Genomic DNA, 22,204 nt, shown 5'->3' on the forward strand with positions numbered 1-22,204 from the left:
TGAGAGTGCATGAAAGCTTCTACCAAATACGCTACCCTTGGGTTGCCCATGAATATTACTATTCTAGAATTGACTCATCAAACAAGCTAATTTTCTAGAAAATTCTCCCCCATAGTACTTTTTACAACCATTAGATGCATGGATGCTTATATTATAAGTTAGTTAAATGTGTGAGCAGTGCTCTGAAAAGTGCTTTACACAAAACTCCTTCTCGATCGTTGCACGATTTCATATTAGCATGTCTCTCTATTAATTTAGTCTAGCATGTTCTGTATATAGTAACCTTGATCAAGAATCGATGGAATTCTTTCATTAGTACGAGTTATCTTTGCAATCTAAGGATGTAGTGTTCATAATGGTATCTGAATATTTCTTCAGAAAGAGCTATACCTACAGGTTGCCCATTTAAATGTTGAATTATCAACATAAACATGAAGTGCTTGTTGAACCTCAGGTAGATTGTAGTATACAACTGAGTGCTGCTGTGTGCATGGATCATACTTCCGACTGATGCCACTGGCCATCTATCAGATGACATTACATTTAATTAATAATATGATAAAATCATTTCAAAGGTCAACTATTTTTTTTAGAAGATTTCGTCTGAAGCAAGTTCTGAACTTCCATTCAAGGCTAATTGTTTACGAATAAAACTCAAATTAAACCATGAAGTTTTACATAAAGTAATAACAGAGATAAACATGCTTAAATCATTAGAGAAATTTAGTGCGTCAACTGGCCAGATTTAGGGTGGGGCTTTTCTAAATGTCCCTATATTACATGAAAAACATGCCTAAACATGAAAATTACTTTAGTCAAAATAAAATGAGAGCTTCAATACACTATGAAAGTAGCTAGATAGTTCAAGATTTGTGACTCAATCAATGTTTTCATCAGCTGATTTGAAAATCCAATTATGACACTGCAGGGAGGAGTAAAAATGTTGTATAGGTCAATGTTTCCAATTTCCTCTCTAGCAATGTCCATAATCTTATCACACAACTCAGAGGACGGTATAAATGATTGAGAGTCGCAAAACATGTTCAGTAGCTTGTATGTTTGATCAGAAATCATACCAACTGACCATATAAACAAGAATAACCCCAAGTGGTTAGGGAAATCATCGGTCAGAGCATTTCCCACCTTCATCACAGATATCTTGGTTTGTCAACTCTTTCTGTTGGTAATTCAAAATGGCTATCTAATTTTTATATTACAATAGAAAGAGAATCTTACCATGTAATCCTTTAGACTAATTGACTTTGCCTTGGTTGTGAAATTGTACCTTACAATCGCTTGGCTTAGCTGAGGAACATGGTGCCCTGGGACACAGATTTTCATGGCAACAATGATAAGGATTAGGATGGTAACAATAGTGGGCCTCCCATGCCTTTCCTTGCCTACAAATTAATCTATGAGGGAGCATTTAAATCCTCCAAGGGTAAGCACTTCATCATGTTTTGTCACTCTGTAGGAGCATGTAACAATCATACCATAATTAATTTTCTTGCTTCCATTTTTAAAAGGAAATGAGAATAAGAATCCATACACACTCATCAAGGACGTGAAGAGATATGTTTTACATTCTAGGAAGATAACACGCATTTGAATGTGCTGAGAATGAAATTATTCCCTCAGACATTGAATAAAGTAAATACAGACATGATTAAGAACTGGAATGAACTTTAGTTAGTCTTCCTTTAGAAAATTTTCCTACCATCGAAAACCGGTCAATTCAAAGGATCTCAAACTTCATGGCACAAGTGAATAACAAGTTTTTTCTTGTGTTGGGAACGGTTTAAAGTTATAGTAGGAGCTTACAACATTATGGTTTTGGCAACTAGAGGTTGGTCTCATATTTTTATGAAAGAATGTCTCTCCAAATGAAACAATTATTAAAAGACAAAGTGTGGAGGTGACTTCATGAGCAAAAGTTCAAATGAAGTTCTTCAATTTTTGGACTATAAGGTTGACATGTTAAGGAGTTGGGAACATCTTGTAACTAGGAGTTATTTAGAGAGACAAGCTCTAATGGTATCTTCAAATTGTTTAATATGCTTGATTCTCATGACTTGAACATGAACAAGGATGATGAAGATGGTGGAATGAATTCAACCTGAACGAGGATAGTCAAGTGATGCAAATTGATTTAATGGAAGAAGCAATAATGGACTATGAAACTCATGCAAAACAAAACATAGAAGAACCATTTATAGTTGGTTATAGTGAAACTGGTGATGGCCATATGGAAGAACACTAAATATACTCCAATAAGAAAGAATTGCTGAAAAAGTTGTGCATGATTGCTTTGAAAAGAAAGTTTTAGTTCAAAACATTAAAATCTTCAACCAAGTTATTACATGTTGGATGTGTTGATAAAGAATGCAAGTGGCGACTTCATGCAATCAAGTTGGGAAATTTTGATCTATTTCAAATAAGGGAATATCATTCAACACACACTTGTAGCTAAACATGATATCTCATGATCATTGGCATGCAACTAAGTAGTTGGTTGATTAGTGAAAGCATAAGAGAAATATATCAAGGGGTTAGTCGTTAGTATCGACCAAAAGACATTGTAGCTGATATTCAAAACAAGTATGGTGTGGGAATAAGCTATGATAAGGCATGGAAAGCTAGAGAATTTGCTTTAAGTTCTATTAGAGGATCACCAGAAGAGTCCTATAGCGCTTTACCATCTTCTTGTTATGTGTTGGAGAAAAAAAATCCTAGCAACATTATTGATATAGTTATTGACCATGACAATCAATCTAAGTATTTTTTCATGGCTCTTGGTGCATGTATTTTTGGGTTTCTTACATCAATAAGGCTTGTCATTACAATCGACGAAACATTTTTTAAGGCAAAGTACTTAGGAACTTTGTTTGTTGTTGCATGCAAGGATGACAACAATCAAATATACCCCTTATGTTTCAGAATTAGTGATTTTGAAAATGATGCTTCTTGGGAATGGTTCCTAAAAAAATTGCATAGAGCAATTAGCCATGTTGATGATCTTGTGATGGTTTCAGATCGTCACAACAACATTGAAAAAGCTATACAAAATTTTTTTCCTCATGCAAGCCATCGTGTGTGCACTTATCACATTAAGCAAAACCTTAAAACAAAGTTTAAAATTTTCGAAGTCCATAAGTTTTTTCATGACGCTGCTTATATATATCGCTCATCAAAATTCAATATTATATTTGGGCAACTACAAATGATTTCTCCATGAGCAGCAACATATGTAATGGATGCAGGTGTTGATCGATGGGCACGTTCACACACCACCAAAAAAAAGATATAATATTATGATCATAGGGATTGTTGAAAGTCTCAATGTTGTGTTAAAGAATGCAAGGGATCTTCTTATTTTACAGTTAGTTGAAGAGTTAAGAAATGTACTTAAAAAATGGTTTGCAAACCGTAAAAAACAAGCACTATCAATGAAAACTAAGCTAACAACATGGGCTGATAGAGAGCTTCATGTAAGGTACAATACATCATCGACATATGAAGTTGAAGTAACCAACTCGATGGAGTATAATGTTAAATATAATGGTGTCAGTGATCATGTTAATTTACATAATCAATCATGCACATGTCGACGTATTGATTTTGATCACATATTGTGTTCACATGTTATTGCTACTTGTAGATATTCATGTAGATATGCACATATGTCATGCTATACTCTATGCTCCAAATATCATACAGTGAACTCATTATTATCTTCATATGTTGAGTCCATCTATCATCCTAGACATCAAAGAGATTGGGTGATACCTGATGATACAAGCAATAGAGTAGTATTACCACAAAAAACAAGGCGACCAACAGAAAGACCAAGGAAGGAAAGAATCCCTTCAGGTGGCAAGGGTAAACGCAGACGACGTTGTGGTCAATGAGGTGATTATGGTTATAACCAAAAGTCTTGCAAACGACCAATCCCCCTGCATTATTAAAATGATAATAGTGGACACACTGAGACAAGAATGCAAGATTTCTCCTTACAATTAGAGAATGAATGAAATTGTGACTAAGCTAATTTTATGGTGAATTTTTGTTGTTTTTGTAGATGGTGATTGGGCATATAAAAGATATGATGTTGTAATTTTTTGTACATTGTGAATAGAGGCAAAAGACATGTAATCATACTTTGTTGCAATCCTTTTTAATTGAGCGATGAACTTAAAGCTTAAAAATGAAGTTTAAGTTCATCCCTCAATACCAACTCATTTGAAATGACAAGTGAACTCTTTATTTTATTTTTTGGAATACTTGTCTCATTAATATTTGATCATACATATTTGGAGATGTTTTAATATTTTATTGATGTTAAGATCAAACAAATTCTGTATGTTGAGATTGTCCATATATACAACTTTAATTAAGGATATTCACCTGAATTGCACTAGGGTTAAGTTTTTTTTACAATGAACTTAATAGTAGTTAAGTTTTAGTTAAAAAAATTACTTAACAAAACTGAAGTTAAGTTTTTTTAATAAAGTACTTGGTAGGAGTTAAGTTTTAATTGAGGATATTCACTTGAACTACACTAAAGTTAAGTTTTTTTTTTTTTACAAGGAACTTAACAGTGGTTAATTTTTAGTTAAAAAAAATTACCTAAACAAAATTGAAGTTAAGTTTTTTTAATAAAGAACTTAATAGGAGTTAAGTTTTAATTAAGAATATTCACATGAATTGCACTAGGGTTAAGTTTCTTTTATAATGAACTTAACAATGGTTAAGTTTCAGTTAAAAAAAAATTACTTGAACGAAACTTAAGTTAAGTTTTTTTAATAAAAAACTTAGTAGGAGTTAAGTTTTGATTGAGGATATTCACCTGAACTATACTAAGGTTAAGTTTTAGTTGAAAAAAAATTTACCTGAACAAAACTGAAGTTAAGTTTTAATTGACGATATTCACCTGAATTGCACTAGGGTTAAGTTTCATTTACAAGTAACTTAGCACTCGTTAAGTTTGAATTAAAAACAGAAGTCCTAAACTACACTGAAGTTAAGTTTTTTTTAATAAATAACTTAGTATGAGTTCAATTTTAATTCAGTATATTAACCTGAACTGTACTAAGGTTAAGTTTCTTTTACAAGTAACTTAACACTTATTAAATTTGAGTTTAAAAAAAAATGATCTGAACTACACTGAAGTATAAGTTTCTCTTATTAATGTTTACTACAAGAAATTCAAACCTGTTAACAATCATAACATAGTCACATTTATAAAAAAAAAAAAAAAAAAAAAATTGCAACCATTCATTTTCTCTAGATGTATGAAAAACATGTGACTATTTAAATAAGGGATATAACATAGGAATATGCTAAACAAAAAACTTCAATGTCTTTACAATTTAAATAAGTGTCACAATAAAGAAATATTCCAAACAAAAAACTTCAATTGCATTACATAGAAACATCTTCCACTATCCATTTACAATCAATTTACAGTGGTGGGATCACATAGGAAGTTCTTTATGGAAAAATAACTCCACTGTATCTTCTCACGAAACCAATCCATCCGCTCGCCTATTAGTGTATCCATTGGATGGTTGTGCATTAGGTATTCCACAAATTTGATCAAAAACATTCCACAGTCACCACTACATGAACATAAAAAAAGTGTGATGTTAACAATTTTCAGTATTATTGTATATATAACGAAATATGCATGTTGCCATGGAAAATATTGTACATACTCCTTTGTTTGTTGTGGAATGTTGTTCAATATCTCAATGTCCCACCCTTTATCACCCTTGGGGTCACCATTCTCCTCATAGTATTTTATAGCACTTAAGATACGTGGTAACAACATTGCTAATGGTGTGATGAGTGTTTTCAATCCATTGGGTTTGTTAATTGACTTTAAGGAGTCATAAATGTAAATTTTCCTACTACGAAGGTGGACAACTCCCAATACCCAATGTGTGTTCCTTAGATTGATAGGAACATATATGACATCAACCTCAGACCATTTCAAAGAAGGCTTAGGATAAAGACCCATAGCATAATCGATGAGGATGTCATCTTTCGGTAAAATGTATTTGTTCCATGCCTTTTGATTCATCCTCCAACAACCATTCACTTTTTGCTACATTAGGAAAAAAATATTAGAAGTGGTGAATATAATTAAAAAAAATGTGAAACAAAATTAAAATGCACTAATATGCATACCCAAAATAATGTGTCAGTAGTGGTGAATTTTTGTGTAAATACATCGGGGTTTACTATCCTCCTTTTCCGAAAAAAGTATAAAATGGCATCAATATGCTGAAAATTGTGAGGAATAATAATTAGTAATCAAGAAGAAAATTTTGTATATCAATGAATAATGTAGGCGACAGTCGCAAACCGAGTCACTAAGCCATTCTCCAGGAAGCATTATTTTCTGAAACCATTTTTGGTCCACCTCCATATACTCGATGTTGACTTCGAACCTTTATGCCATATAAGGAAATAAACCATTTGTCAACTTCATAAATTACCTACAAAAATATTAATTGAGTTAATGTTGTAGATAACTTACTCTTCCTCAATCCCATCATTAATATTTTGTGTATAGGCCATCTTTGCCTCCATTGATGGTGGTCGCAATGGATCAAAGATTGATGATGCTATGTCAGTCTTAGTCATTAGCAACTTCCTTTTCTTAGTGGGATCTATAAATGGGTGTTGTAATAGATAAGATTTTTTTACCTCCCTTCTTCGCTTAAAGATATTCGGTGATACTTGATGTGAGAAAACATGAACTACTGTTGCATTAGGTGGGTCATCTATCAAAGCCTCCTTATCATTGTCTTTCTTGAATGTCTCAATTTTTTTGAAGTCCAACATTGTTTCATTTCCCATTGTTGCAGTATATGGCTCATTACTCGAGTTTCCAACCTGAAATTACACATAAATATATTTGAAAATGCATTATCAGTAATTCAAAAAATATCAAGAATATAAAATTGTGGAAAAACATTAACTGGTGTTTCATTTAGTGCATCATCCATTGAAGCCTCCATTTTATTGTCTTTTCCCGATGTTTCAAATTTTCCTGACTTTGATTTAAAGTCCATTGTCACATCATTCCCCATTGTAGCATTATATGGCTCACTTCTTAGGTTTCTAATATGAAATTGCATAGAAATATATGAATATATTTTAAAATGCATTGTTGGTATTACAAAAAAAAAAAAAAAGGAGTCTAGCACATGTTACTAACATCCAATAATAGCTTCCTCAAACCATCAATCTTGCTTCCTATTTTTTTCAATTCTGCTCTAACTTCATTAAAATTTGCTTCTGTCTTTTCTTGAAAGTTGATGAACATCATAAACAATTCCTTTACATCACAAAAAAAATATAACATTAGTCAAACATTCTTAAACATGTATAGTGAAATAATGTTAATAACTTTCAGTTTAGTTACCTTGAATGAAGGTAATTTAGAACTATCACATTCTTTTCCACATTTCATTGTTGTTGTTGTAGCAGTGGTATAGGCCTCGACTTCTTCATGATCTTCATCTTTCTCCCAATCATTCACATCATCTTGGAAGGCATCATTTGATTCAACCTCGAATTCAAAACATTTCACATACTCTTGTTCACGCTCTTCCAATGTGGGAATGAGTATGGAATGCAAAGATAACTAATAATTCAAAGTAGAAAGAAAGTAGTTAATAATAATAATATGCTTATGTAAATAAGAAAGAAAGTATAAACAAATATTAAGATATTACTCACATTTGACTCTACAAAGAAGGATTGAATCTCAGTGTATTTTGGAGTTGCAATACCTGTCCAATTTAAAATTCTGGGGAAACTTCTACCAATGCGACTTGCATATTTCATTCCAAGCAATGGAATGACTTCATATGCCCAAATTTGAAAGGCATATGGAAATCCACAAGTGCATATGCTTCATAGGTTGCATTCCCTTTTTCTTTTCTTTTTTTCTCTACATATTTTGACTGTCTTTTATCCAAAGCCCTTTGAAATCCAAACAATGTTCTCTCATAGCAAATTCTTCCCCAAGGATACTTGTTGAACTCCTCTAGACTATCAACAAGTTGAACCCATTGTAAATCTATCAAATTCTTCCCTTCTTTTCCTAGTAGGACATGCTCAACAAAGTACAACAATGCTAACTTCACAATATCTTCATCAAGATTTGATTTCCCACTTAACTTTGCCTTCTTTTTTGTCCTCTTTGTGCTTGTTCTCTTTCCTTTCTTACATAATGAGATGAAAACCTCCTCCAATCGATTATTACGAATCTTATTCTCTCCATTGAAATATTGATCTCTTATTCTTAAAGATGTTAAGTCAAATTGTGAAATATTACCAAATTTCAACCCAGTTATCAATGCAAACTCTGACGCACTAAATCTCAATCCTTTTGAGTGAACAAGTATCCACATCTCATCTTCTCTTTTAATGTCACATTGCGTAACAACATATTATGAACAATTTGAGCAGAAAATTTCAAATTAGCCATACCTAAGAAGTGGCCAAAACAAGATTTTTTAAACATCTCTAGTTGGGTTTCATTCAAGTTCTTCTTTATATTGTCAATGACAATAATGTGGGATAAGCAAGCCACCTTAGATGGGAAGTGATCTTCATTACATATTTTCTGTATGAATATTGTTGAAGAAGTGGTAGCCTGCAAAGTCACACACATTGTGCTTCACATTAAGAAAATATATTAAAAGTTATAAACAATCTACATGAACTAAAATAAATTACAAAAAATTTAACCATTTCTACTAAAATCAAAATACCGATTCAATTAATTATATTATAAATAGGTTTGAAACATTTTAACTAAAAACTTAACTACAATTATGTTATTTGTTAATGAAACTTAACCTCGATTAAGTTCTTTGTAAATAAAACTTAACCAAGTGTAGTCTAAGTGAATATTTTGATTAACATATAAAAACTTAACCTGATTAGCTCATTATTTATGGCAAACCTGAGATACAATATCATTTGTAAACTTATTATCTAGGTTAAACTTATTTGGGATCTTCTTTTTAGCATATGAAAAGCAATGGAAATATATTTTTCTATTGAAGGAGTAATCTCATATACAAGAATCATCAACACATTAACATCCCAAATAGTATAAAAAATACAAACCACCTCTTTAGATTCTTCAGTATTTGCCATTAAAGATGAGTTGTTCACTTTCTAGGATGACCACTTTTGAAGTTATACAATATTGTAAATCTAAGTCTTTTTTTCCTTGTCCCTGAAAAATAAATATAAAAAAAGATTCAAATAACAATCACAAATTTACTTATTAAAATCCATAAGTTTGTACTAAGAAAGTAAACAATATAGATGTCAAGAAATATATATATATATATATATATAAAGAAGAAAGAGAGAAAGACCACTGTACAACATTCTTTTACATCACCTTAGAAACAATTCTTAGAAATTTACATTTTGATAGAACTTAACATCCAGGCCCTGCAGAAAAAAAAAATTCTAGGTTAACACAACCTAATTTTATAAAAAATTGTTTGTGTTTGAGTGCAATAACAAACAAATGAAACTATCAAATATCAGTCACCGAAATTGAGAAAAGTTAATAAGTATTGATTTATTGCATTTACTATCAGTTCAACTTGGATCAAGCTTCTGACAATTTAAGTGTAACTTAAACTGATTTAATATTTTTATTTATATTTTTATATAGTAATATTCACTTTAGTTTTTTTGTTTGTTTTTTTTTAAGGAAAAGTATAAAATTATGGTTATATAGAGCATTATTTCAATTGCCTAAAGCGATATATACATAAATATATTTTTATTTTTATTATTTTGAAGTATTGTCTTATTTATTATTTAAATTTTGACATAAATATATAAAAATAGAAAAAACATCAAAAATTAGTTCAATCCAATCAAAATTTAACCCGATAAACCTAACTAATCTTAATTTAACACTATCAAACTGAGTCTAACTTGCACTCACTTTGAGTTTTACAACAACAATAAATAATGAGATTAATTTGATTGAGTTTGGATTTAACACATTTAGATTATCAAATTGATTGACCTAGTTTGGATATTTCCTAATTTGGGTGGGGTTTGGGTTAGCTACCAGCCCGACCTAGTTGTAACTTTATTGAAAACTAAAAGACATTTTAGATGTAAAATGTAACCTTATATTTTTGCTGATTTATTTTCCAATTAAATTAGAAAAAGAAATTTTTTCACTAAGACTAACAATTGGTATAGTTTTTTGAACTTTGGTATTTGGCTATTTAGAATATTTTTGGACTTATTTTCCACACTTTTCTCTTTAACCAACCATACAATAACATATATAAAGTATTTGAATTCATTATTTGAACATTAAGGTTATGTTTAGAAAAATATGAGGAAAAAAAACAAAGAATAAAAATAAAAGGAAAAAAAATAAAAAATAGATTTAAAATAAATAAATTACTTTTATGTGGTATTTCAAACTTATTTAACTTATTTTAATCATTTTATATAAAAATTAAATAATTTAAAAATACATAAGATTCTAACTAATTTTAATTATATTTAATTTTTTTATATATATTTTTCATGATAAGAAAATCATTTTTCATATCTTTTCTTTAGTACTTTTCTAAAACCAAATATAATCTACGAGATTGAGAATAAATTTTACATTATAATCACTTATGCTAGTTGGTAAAAAATAGTAATCTAGAAAGATATTTACAAAATTAAACTCTAAGTACGGCCATTAATCATGTTTGCTATTTAATCACACAAAAAGATTTAAAAACACCACCCAAATACCATGCATCCTTATCTACAATTGCATGGAATTAAAAAACATTATGGAAGAACTAATGGAAAGGAAATATGATTGTAAATTACACCTAATTACCAGCAAAAACTTTCTTAGTAATACCTTCCTTTCCTTCATTTTTCTCCGTAACTAAACAAAGCCCAAACAAGTCCCTCCCAATTATTTCATAGACGTAGGGTACCGACAAAAGACTGACAGTACCATTTAATCAAAATTCTTCCATACAACAATCCAATTGCTAGAAGTCAACACATAAAATAATAGTGACAAAAATAATGACAAGGGTGTTTGCCAAAAGCCTACCTCCATTGAGCCAAAGAACCAGAGGCTTAGAAGAAGGGTCTTCAGCAGCCTCAATGAACCAGTAGAATAGAGCCCTCCCAGTGTACTACTATTAACTGTGACGTACCCAGCATAGTGTGCAAAGGAGATATTTTAAAGGTTTGGCCTGGGAGCTCAAGGACCTTGTCCAACTCTTGCTGAACAAGAGGGTCCGAAGAAGAAGTGGCTCTATTCAGATTGATCAGAGTCAACAAGATTTGAACAACAAAAGCCCATTTCGGACACAGCGCCAATTTTGTGGTGTTTTGGAGGTGGAGGAGGATGAGGAAATTAATGAGGGTGGGGAATATATGTGGATAGAGGAGGGGTTTGCTATGGACATGTGCATGGCTATTGGCTGCTGAAGAATCCATCTTATGCCTTGTTGGCTGTGCTGCATTTGTAACTTACTGTTTGGTTTTTTCCTCAGTCGTAACATCATCTTGGAATTGCTCTTCAGTCTTCATTGGCTTCCTTTTTCCTTGGCTAAACAAGGACCTTAGGTTTTTTTTTTTCTTTTTCCTTTTTTTAATAATATTATTATCAAAACTTTCTTTTCTTTTCTTTTCCTTTTGTTTTCTCCCCAACTGTGTCAACTGCTCCAGCCTCTCTATTAATATGATAATATCTCAAAGTTATTATAAGTATTGGTGCTATATATTGAACATTCTCAAAGTATTCACTAATATAATTGATTATTGGGTATTAATCCTAAACGTATCATCCATGATTTTGTTGGATTGTGAAGCTTGAATTAGTATTATTGCGCTTCGCTCGAAATGTCGAGGGTCAAGTTACCCGATCAGCTTGTGGGGGTCCCTAATATATATTTAACCCTTTTATGTTAGGGTTTTGCTTTTTTCAAAGAATGCGATCGCAATTGAGAAGTTTTTTTGTTTTTTTTTTTTCGAGAACTTTACCATTGTAATTTTTCTCATTCATTTTGATTAGTAGATTATTGAGTATTGGTGCACTTCGCATATTTTAGCTGTGATTATAGCTATATTTTTGAGAAGTAAAGAAGTGACACAGATATCTAGAGAAGTGGCCTATCAAACGGTGGTTGCACTAGTTTTTTTTGCACCAATGGATTTACATGATGCATGGTTATGAATAGTTAGTTCTACACTTGTTTTCATTGAAAAATTGTCTTTTCACTCACACATATAAAAATATTAACAAAAAAAATTCTTTAATAATAATTCAAGTTTTATACATTCATCAATTAAAGATAATACCTAAGATAGTTAAAGGATGTACCTATATCATTAAAAGATAATACTTGAATGATTAAAGATAACACATTTCACAAAAAAAAAGTATGAAATACTAATTATTTCTAGATAATAGGTTGAAATTTGTATTTCATAAAGTTGGGTTGCTATTTTATGATATTTTTATGAGTGTAAAACTCACTTTTCCCTTAAAAAAAAAAAAAAAAAAAAAAAGGAAGAAAAAAAAAATTAAAATCAATAATTTTTTTATGTACAACTTAAATCTTATTTCATATATTTCAACTCTTCTTTACAAATATGAAATGATGTAAGAATTCACAAGTTTTTAGTTAATTTTAAGTATATATTTTTATATTTTTTAATAAAACTAAATATGAAAAAAATAATTTTTGGTGATTTTTTTCTTAATAGTTTCCCAAAATCAAACATAAATAATAGTTATTACAAAAAAAAAAAAGCAAAAAAAACAAAAGTTGTCCTCCTTTTCCCAATTACCACCTCAGCAATTTTGATTTTATTTATGTTGGAAAAGAAAGGTACAAATTGAGCCTGCACAAAGATGATAGTCTCGCTTAAAAGGAGGGAAATATTGCATTGTGGTGGTCCTCATTATTTCTTCAAACATCCCCATCATTTCTGCCACATTGCATGTGAGTTTCCAGGCTTTTATATGTTCTTTTATAATGGCTCTTCCTTTTCACATTGTCTTTTATATCATATCATTCCATTTTGTCTTCTCCTATTTTCTAATTATGTATTTGTATTTTTGGATGCCTATGTTGAAATAAAACCCTATAAAATTAAATAATACCACCTTGTTTAGATTTATAAATTCTCTTTTAATTTGATTTTTCATTTTTGGAGTATTTGACAAAGCAACAAAAATTTCCAAGATATCAATCAGTCTAACCCAAGGTATTATCATTTGGAGGGGTATATTTGTGGATGAATTACTTTTCTGAAAATAACTTCATTTTTCAAAAGAAAATTAAAAATAACTTTATTTTTCAAAAGAAAATTATTTATAAATACAAGACGAAATATCACAATATAGTTATGAAATATCGACTATTTGATAAAAGTAGGAGGATATTTCAACATTTCGACCAATGAGCTTGGCACACATAGTATCAAAAATAAATAAATAAATAAATAAATTAGAAGTGAAAATTTTGAAGATAGAGATCGAAAGAAAATATTGGAGCCTTTTAATTTCTTTGTTTTTCATACATTTTTCACACTTGATTAACTAAACACTATTAGGTCTTATGTACAATGAACTAACTTGCAGCGATACTTACTAACTTGCATCTGTGCTTTAATTGATCACCTAATTTTATAATTGTTGAACTATCTTTAACTATCAGTAGAAAAGCCATTTTGTAACTTTCTTGCAGCTTCGGATGTGGCTTCTTGAATGTTCTTTAGGTGCAATTCTTTTGACATTTTATGATGCACAAACCCCACTTGCCTGCCTTTGAAAGACTGGGAAAGCCTACAGCTATATGACCCTCCCCCTTGATAAAGGAAACTCCAACTCAGCCAGCTGATAATACAATCTGCCAGAAAGGAAAACTACTCTCCATATTTGTAATGTGGAAAATCAAGGCTAGAAGGAAATCTCACTTACCTATTCTGTGTAATATTCTATTTTCTGTGTAAAGAAAGTATGTATTGTTTATTTATTCTTTAAAAAACAATCAGTAAAGCAGTGGTGAAAATTCAACCTTTCAAAAAATAGTTTCTGTTCTTCATGGTATCAGAGTGGGTTAACCTAAAACAATCCAAAGCTTCCATGGCAAACCCAGAAAATGTTCTTAGCATTCAGGCTTTTCATCAATGCTCAAGCCTCGTCTCCATCAAACTGAATATGTCCAATCTCCTTTTGTGGCGCTCACAAGTTCTTCCTCTTGTGTGAAGCCTTGGATTAATCCATCATCTCTCTGAAAATAGAGACGCATCAGAGGAGACAATGGGTACTGAAACAAAGGAGACCCATGATCAGTCAATAGAGACATGGTCTCACAATGATGGTCTACTTACCTCCTGGCTTCTTGGGCTCATGACAGAAGAAGTGATGCTTTTGTTGGATGGAACAGAGACTGCCTATGATGTCTGGAACTCTTTAGAAGAAAAGCTCCTACCAATGACCAAAGAGAAGGAAATGCAATTGACCAACAGACTCCAAGGGCTGAAGAAAGGCACAAGGTCCCTTGATGAGTATCTAAGGGAGTTCAAAGGCATTTGTGATGCATTAGCTGCTGTTAGAAAACCAGTAAGTGACCTAGACAAAGTTTTTCAACTAGATCAAGGTCTCGGAACTAAATACATGGATTTTTGGGTGGCCATGTTATCAAAGCCACCGTATCCCTCTTACAATCAATTTGTTCTGGCTCTACAAGGGCATGAACAAATGATTATGACAGAAAATGAAGAGAACAAGGAGTCAATAAACCATGAACAAGCCTATTTTATCCAACGAGGAAGAGAAAGAAATCGAGGAGGAAGATTTCTTTCTAGAAGTCATGGCTTCACTCCAGTAGGACGATTCAATCACAATGCTACCAGTGACCAAAGGCAGAATGTTCATCCCAGCACCAGAAATCCAAGAAATAGCTTCAACAACCAGCTTCCACCACAACAGAAACTCCAAAAATCTGAAGATACTCTTATTTGCCAAATTTGTAATAAAGCTAACCATTCAGCTTTGGATTGTTGGAACAAATTTGACTATTCATATCAATCAGAAGAGACTCCTCAAGCTTTGGCTGCTATGGCTCTAAATGAAGAAGAGAAGGATCCTAATTTTTATGTGAACTCGGGAGCAACAACCCATATAACAAATGGCCCAGATAAGATGTCCCAAGTAATTCCATATAAAGGGCATGCTGTAGTTTTTGTTGGAAATGGAGAAGCTTTAATAATCTCACATATTGGTGAAGCCAGACTAAAAGCTAAACATAGAGATCTAAAGCTTAAAGATGAGGAATGATATAACTAACTTTTTACAGCAAGATCAAGAGTCTCTTTATGAAGCTTAGGAGAGGTTCAAAGATCTTTTAAGAAAGTGCCCACACCATGGCTTACCAATGTGGATGCAAGTGCAAACGTTCTACAATAGTTTGCACCCTAATACTCAAACCATGGTGGATGAAGCAAGCGGATGAGCTTTTATTAATAAGACACCAGAGGAGGGATATCAGCTTATTGAATTGATGGCTAGCAACAATTTCTTAAAGTCTACGGATAGAAATACACAAAAGAGGACAACCGACGTTCATGATATCGATGCTTTTAATAATTTGGCTGTTCAAGTTGCAATTTTAAATAATAATTTTAAGAAAATGAATGTTGCTGTCGTTTCTAATTTAGTTTGTGAAAATTGTGCAGGTAACCATCCTAGCTTGGAGTGTCAAGCTGGAGGCCCATATGAAGCAAATTCATCCTAACAAGTGAACTATGTGGTCAATAATCAATGTCAATACAATACTAACTCCAATTATTTCAACCAATGGTGGAGGAATCATCCAAATTGCTCATGGATTAACAACACTAATGTGCAAAAACCACCATCTGGTTTCCAATCTCAAGATAAGAAGCCAAACTTAGAAGAAGTTTTCACCCAATATATACAAAAGACTAACGATTTTATTGATGATACTAAAGCAAATTTCAGGAACCAAGGTGCAAGTATTCACAACTTTGAGCATCAAGTGGGGGAGATTTCTAAGTTATTGATGGAGAAAACTTAAAAAGCACTTCCTAGTATCACTGAGACAAATCCTAAGGAGCATGTAAAGGCCATAACTCTTGGAAGTGGGAAGGAGTTAGAACAATCAAAGGAGGCCGAGCAACAAGCAAATAAGGAGGATACTTCGGTTCCCAACGAACAAGATGTTTCCACTCCTATACAACCATCTACTCCAAAACCATCATCTAATGCCATCCATTTTCCTCAAAAGCTGAAAAAACAAAATTTAGATAAGCAATTTTCTAAATTTATCAATATTTTTAAGAGCTTACATATCAATCTTCCTTTTGTAGATATGCTGGAGCAAATGCCAAAATATGCTAAATTCTTAAAGGAGGTGTTATCGAATAAGAGGAAATTGGTGGACAATGAGAATGTGATGCTCACTGAAGAGTGCAACACCATTCTTCAAAGGAAACTTCCTCTTAAGCTAAAAGATCCAGGGAGTTTCACTATACCTTGCACTATTGGTGATTTTGATTTTGATAAAGTTTTATGTGATCTTGGTGCAAGTGTTAATTTGATGCATTTTTTTATTTTCAGGAAACTTGAACTAGGAGAAGTAAAGCCTACTACGGTATCTTTGCAGCTTGCGAATAAATCTATCAAACATCCAAGAGGCATTATCAAGGATGTTTTGGTAAAAGTGGATAAGTTTATATTTTCGATTGATTTTATTGTATTAGATATGGAAGAAAATTGGGAAGTTCCACTTATATTAGGAAGACATTTTCTTGCTACAGGTAGAACTCTTATACATGTTCATCAAGGTAAGTTGATTTTAAGGGTTTAAGATGAACAAGTTACATTTAATGTTTTTGAGGCTGTGAAATTTTCATCTGATGTTGATGCATGCTTTGCAATTAGTGTTTTGGATAGGCTGGTAGTTGAAACATTTCATGAAACTTTTCCTACTTCACCTTTAGAAAATTGTATAATGAATGGTAGAACTTTAGGAACTCTTTATAATGATGATGATGATATAATTGAATGTGTTAATAATCTTGATGCATTGCCAACTTATGAGTTTCCAAAAAAGTTACAGTTTAAAGAATTAGAGGCTATTCATGTTAACAATCATACATTAAAGAAGGAGTCTCCTAAACTTGAACTTAAATTATTACCATCTCATCTCAGGTATGCCTTCTTAGAAGATTCTAATTTTTATCCTGTTATTACTAACTCTTCTTTGAATGATTTGGAGGAGGAAAAACTATTAAGAGTTTTGATAGAGCATAAGAAAGCTATTGGATGGACTATTGATGACATCAAGGAAATAAGTCCATCGATTTGTATGCATAAGATCCTATTTGAAGAAAGCTACAAGCCAACAGTTCAACCACAATGAAGATTAAATCCATCTATGCAAAAAGTGATTAAGAAGAAGGTTGTGAAGCTTTTGGATGCAAGTATAATTTATCCAATCTCGGATAGTACATGGGTAAGTCCAGTTCAAGTAGTTCCTAAGAAGGGAGGTATAATTGTAGTGAAGAATGATAATAACGAACTTATCCCCACAAGAACAGTAACCGGTTGGAGAGTTTGTATTGATTATCGAAAGCTTAATGATGCCACAAGAAATTATCACTTCCCTTTACCCTTAATTGACCAAATAGTGGAGAGACTTTCCTATCATGATTATTATTGTTTTCTAAATGTATATTTGGGATACAATCAAATCCCTATAGCACCGGAAGATCAAGATAAGACCACTTTTACATGCCCATATGACACTTTTGCTTACCGACGAATGTCATTCAGTTTATGCAACGTTCCGACTGCTTTTTAGCGTTGCATGATGTCCATTTTCTTCAATATGATTGAAAAATACATTGAAGTGTTTATGGATGATTTTTATTTTTTGGTTCTTTTTTTTATTGCCTTTTTAATCTTTCTTTGGTTTTGTAGCGATGTGTTGACACAAACTTGGTTTTAAACTGGGAAAAATGTCATTTTATGGTAAGATAAGGTATTGTGTTGGGACATCAAATTTCTGTAAAAGGAATTGAGGTGGATCATGCCAAGATAGATTGAGAAGCTGCCACCACCTACAAATGTTAAGGGAGTTAGAAGTTTTCTTGGTCATGTAGGATTTTATAGAAGATTGATTAAGGGCTTTTCAAAAATTTCTAAAGCTCTTTGTGATTTTTCTAAAGAATGTTTAAATGTTTTTTAAACTCTTAAGTCTAAACTATATCTTCTCCTGTTATTGTTGCACCCGATTGGGAATTGCCTTTTATATTGATGTGTGATGCTAGTGAATTTGCTATAGGTGTTGTTTTAGGGCAGCAGAAAGGTAAAAATTTTCACATGATTTATTATGCTAACAAGGTTTTAATAGAGGCTCAAGAAAATTATGCAACTACTGAAAAATAACTTTTAGCAATTGTTTATGCTTTTGAAAAAATTCGGTCTTATTTGATAGGTTCTAAGGTGATTGTCTATATCGACCATTTGGCTTTGAGGTATTTGTTTGCTAAGAAAGATGCAAAGCCAAGGCTACTTCGTTGGATCTTGCTGCTACAAGAATTTGACTTGGAAATCAAAGACAAGAAAGGAACCTAGAATTTAGTTGCAAATCATCTTTCTCAGATGGATCATGTGGAGCCTAATCAAGGAGTTGATGATGATATTAATGAAAGATTTCCTTATTAGCAACTTTTAGCTATTGAAGAAGCGTCATGGTATGCAAACATTGTCAACCATTTGGCTAAGAAGATTTTGCCTCCCGAGCTTACTTATCAAAGAATGAAGAAGTTTTTCTTTGATCTCAAGTACTATATATGCAATGATAATTTCTTATATAAGCAATGTGTCGATCAAATAATTAGGAGATGTGTGTCGGAAGAGGAGATGGAGAGTATTCTGCATCATTTTCATTCCCGTGAAGTTGGAGGACATTTTGGAGCTATTAAAATTGTAGCCAAAGTTTTACAATCAGGATTTTATTGGTCTTCTCTTTTTAAAGATTCATTTAATTTTGTTGCCAATTGTGATAGATGTCAAAGGGTTGGGAATATATCTAGGAAAAATAAGATGCCTTTAACAAATATTTTAGAAATAGAATTGTTTGATGTATGGGATATTGATTTTATGGGTCCTTTTCCATCTTCTTATGCTAATTGTTTTATTTTGGTTGTTGTAGATTATGTTTCCAAATGGGTTGAAGCTGAGGCACTGCAGACCAATGATGCTAGGGTGGCGGTTAAATTTCTTAAAAAGAACATTTTTGCAAGATTTGGTACACCAAGAGCTATCATAAGTGATGGGGGATCTCATTTTTGTAACCATCAATTTGAGTCACTATTGGGTAAATATGGAGTAAAACATCGTATGGCTATTCCTTATCATCTACAAACAAGTGATCAAATTGAGGTATCTAATCGTGAGCTCAAGCGAATTCTAGAGAAAACAGTTAATTCTTTTAGGAGGGATTGGTCAAGTAAGTTGTATGACACTTTATGGGCTTATAAAACGACATTCAAGACACCTATTGGGATGTTTCCATATCAATTGGTTTATGGTAAATCGTGTCATCTTTCGATTGAGTTGGAACACAAATCATTTTAGGTTGTTAAACTTTTGAATTTTGACTTATGAACTGAAGGGGAGAAGAGATTGTTACAATTAAATGAGATGGAGGAGTTCCATAATAATGCTTATGAGAGTGCTAAGATTTATAAGGATAAGGTAAAAAGATGGCATGATAAGCATATTCAGAAGTGCGATTTTGAAGTTGGTCAACAAGTTCTTCTTTTCAACACACGTCTCAAGCTTTTTTCGGGTAAATTAAGATCGCGATGGTCTGGTCCGTTCATAGTTAACAAGGTTTTACCATCAGGAGCAATAGAGGTTCATCATCCATCAAATGGAACTTTTACAGTGAATGGGCAATGATTGAAGCATTATTTGGAAGGAAATTTTAGCATCAAAAGGGTGTCCATTATGATTTCAATTTCAAAGTAGAAGAATGGAGAAAGTCTAACTAATGACTTAAATTTTAGCGTTTTTCAGGAGACAACCTGATTTACTTTGACAAATTTTTATTTTTGAATTTTGAATTATTTTAGTTGTTAGGAGTTTTATCAATTTTATTTCTATTTTGTTTCAAATTTAATTTAGTTAGTGAATTTCTAGAGTTAATTATTTGGTAGTTTATGAATTATTTTTATTTTTATTTGTATAAATTTTTAACTACTTTTCCTTTATTTATAGGTGAAAAAGGGTTTTTTACATACCCAATGAAAAGCACTGCGGCGGGAGGCATTGAGCGTCGCGATGGGCTCTTCAAACTCTGCATAATAAGAAAACCCGAGGCTAAACCGCCGTGGTGTGTAAGGCTTTGCGCTGCAACGGTCACACCTAATTGAATTTAACTCATAAAAATTAGGGTTTTGCACCGCAACGGAAAGACTTGAACGCCACGGTGCGATAAGTAAGTGGGCGTTTTAAGAGCTATTTTTCGTCATTTTTCACGAAAAGCTTTTCTCATTTTCTCTTTTTTTTTTTCTCTCCATTTTCTCTCTATCTTTCAATCCTAATCATATTTAAACCTTGAATTCGTTGTTTTCTTTTGGATGACTCACATGTTTTAGAGATTTGACAAGATTGAAGATTCATTTGGTGTAATTTTGGAAGGAAAATCGCAGATTCAATCCTTCTTCTTGTTGGGTCGCGATTTAAGGTGATTGTTTATGCCTTTTTGCTGCAATTTGGTAAGAATTTCTACCTTTGATTTTTGTTTCTGTGATTTGTTGCTAGATTGAAGATTGTGTTGAATATGGATGCATCTAGTAGCAAAAAAAAAGGGCAAGGGTGTGATACAATTTGATAAAACCAAATTTGTTAGTGAAAATGCCCAGAATAGATATTATGACTCTATTTAAACCAAAATCCGATAGTTGAGAGGGGTTTGTGTGTAACTGGAATAAATTGGCCAACCATTATTGCTAATATTAGGGAGAGAAAATGGGATAATTTTTGTGCTCAACCTCAAGCTGCTATTGTTCCAGTTGTTAGGGAATTTTATGCCAATGTGCTTGAACATCATCATCGAAAGGTATTTGTGAGAGGAAAACAAGTAGGTTTCAGTGGACATGCTATTAATGTTTTTTTCATCTTGCCTGATATTGAGAATGATGATTATAATGCTTTTCTTGGTGGAGAAATTGATTATCAAGAGGTATTAAGGATTATTGCAGTTCTAAGTACTCAATGGAAGATGTCGGATGATAAGTAGGTCACCTTCCCAAGTATTGGGTTAACTAGGGAATGTAAAGCTTGGTATTATTTCTTGGAGGTGAGGTTGATGCCAGTAAGACATTTTAGTGACATTAATAAAGAGCGAACAATGCTTCTGTATTCTATTGTTACTGAAAAATCTTTGGATTTGGGAAATTTTTTTATTTATCTCATATCATTTAGTGTGCTAAGCATTCATCCATGTCCTTATTTTATCCGTCATTGATTACTACTATATGCGCTGCTAGTGGGGTCCAATATGGACCAAATGAGGAGTCTTTAGCTCCTATGTCGGCAATAATGGATAATAAGGTGTAGACAATGAAGGGGGGTGACATAATGGGGCTGGTTGTTCAGGGTTCACAGGCAAGGCAATAGTCTTCTTCTTCAAGGCCCCTTACTATGGTCGAGCGTATGGAAAGATTAGAGGGCCAGGTTACTCATCAGGGTGAGCAGCTGTAGCAACTGATTGATTATCAATATTCCTCAAATAATCCTATTGGAGAGATGATGAAGATGTTGACGATTGGAATGGTGGTGGATATGTCTTAGTTCCCAATTATGCCAGTTTTTCTAGGTTGTCCACAACCAGAGGAGCATGCCTCGTCACAACCAATAGAGGGTGGCGGAGATGTTGGTGGTGATGATGAGGAGCTACAATAAATTTTTATGTTTTATTTTCTATTTTTATTTATTTTATTTAGTTTTTATTTATGTTTTATTTTGGTTTGTATAAACTAAATTATGATTATTGAAGTTAGCTAACAATCTTATTTGGTCACAATAATTTATTTTGTTCTTTTTCTTTTAAGACACTACTAAATGAGA

At 32.3% G+C, this 22,204-nt stretch overlaps 1 protein-coding gene and 1 non-coding gene across 10 annotated transcripts; both read right to left on the reverse strand.

The window, feature by feature from the left end:
- Positions 1–5,343: 5,343 nt before the first annotated feature.
- Positions 5,344–11,580, reverse strand: LOC117924483 (ubiquitin-like-specific protease ESD4). 9 transcript variants are annotated; one of them, XM_034843103.1, is made up of 11 exons: positions 11,132–11,580; positions 9,434–9,486; positions 9,154–9,262; positions 8,609–8,671; positions 7,433–7,654; positions 7,226–7,345; positions 6,542–6,900; positions 6,368–6,452; positions 6,190–6,285; positions 5,715–6,106; positions 5,344–5,618 (listed from the first exon to the last, which is right to left on the reverse strand). In XM_034843103.1, the coding sequence occupies exons 3-11, from the start codon at positions 9,178–9,180 to the stop codon at positions 5,456–5,458; spliced, it is 1,527 nt and encodes a 508-aa protein (XP_034698994.1). In that variant the 5' UTR covers positions 9,181–9,262; positions 9,434–9,486; positions 11,132–11,580; the 3' UTR covers positions 5,344–5,455. The 9 variants fall into 9 exon arrangements, with proteins under 9 accessions (XP_034698994.1, XP_034698990.1, XP_034698995.1 ...); XM_034843099.1 differs by lacking the exon at positions 9,154–9,262 and having other exon boundaries at positions 7,750–8,671; XM_034843104.1 differs by lacking the exons at positions 9,154–9,262; positions 9,434–9,486.
- A 3,782-nt stretch (positions 11,581–15,362) lies between these two features.
- LOC117925765 lies at positions 15,363–15,469 on the reverse strand. Its single transcript, XR_004653031.1, has one exon. It is a non-coding gene; the product is annotated as a small nucleolar RNA R71 (small nucleolar RNA).
- Between the last annotated feature and the right edge of the window lie 6,735 nt (positions 15,470–22,204).

Source organism: Vitis riparia, chromosome 11, assembly GCF_004353265.1.
Source record: "Vitis riparia cultivar Riparia Gloire de Montpellier isolate 1030 chromosome 11, EGFV_Vit.rip_1.0, whole genome shotgun sequence".
NCBI classification, from domain to species: domain Eukaryota; kingdom Viridiplantae; phylum Streptophyta; class Magnoliopsida; order Vitales; family Vitaceae; genus Vitis; species Vitis riparia.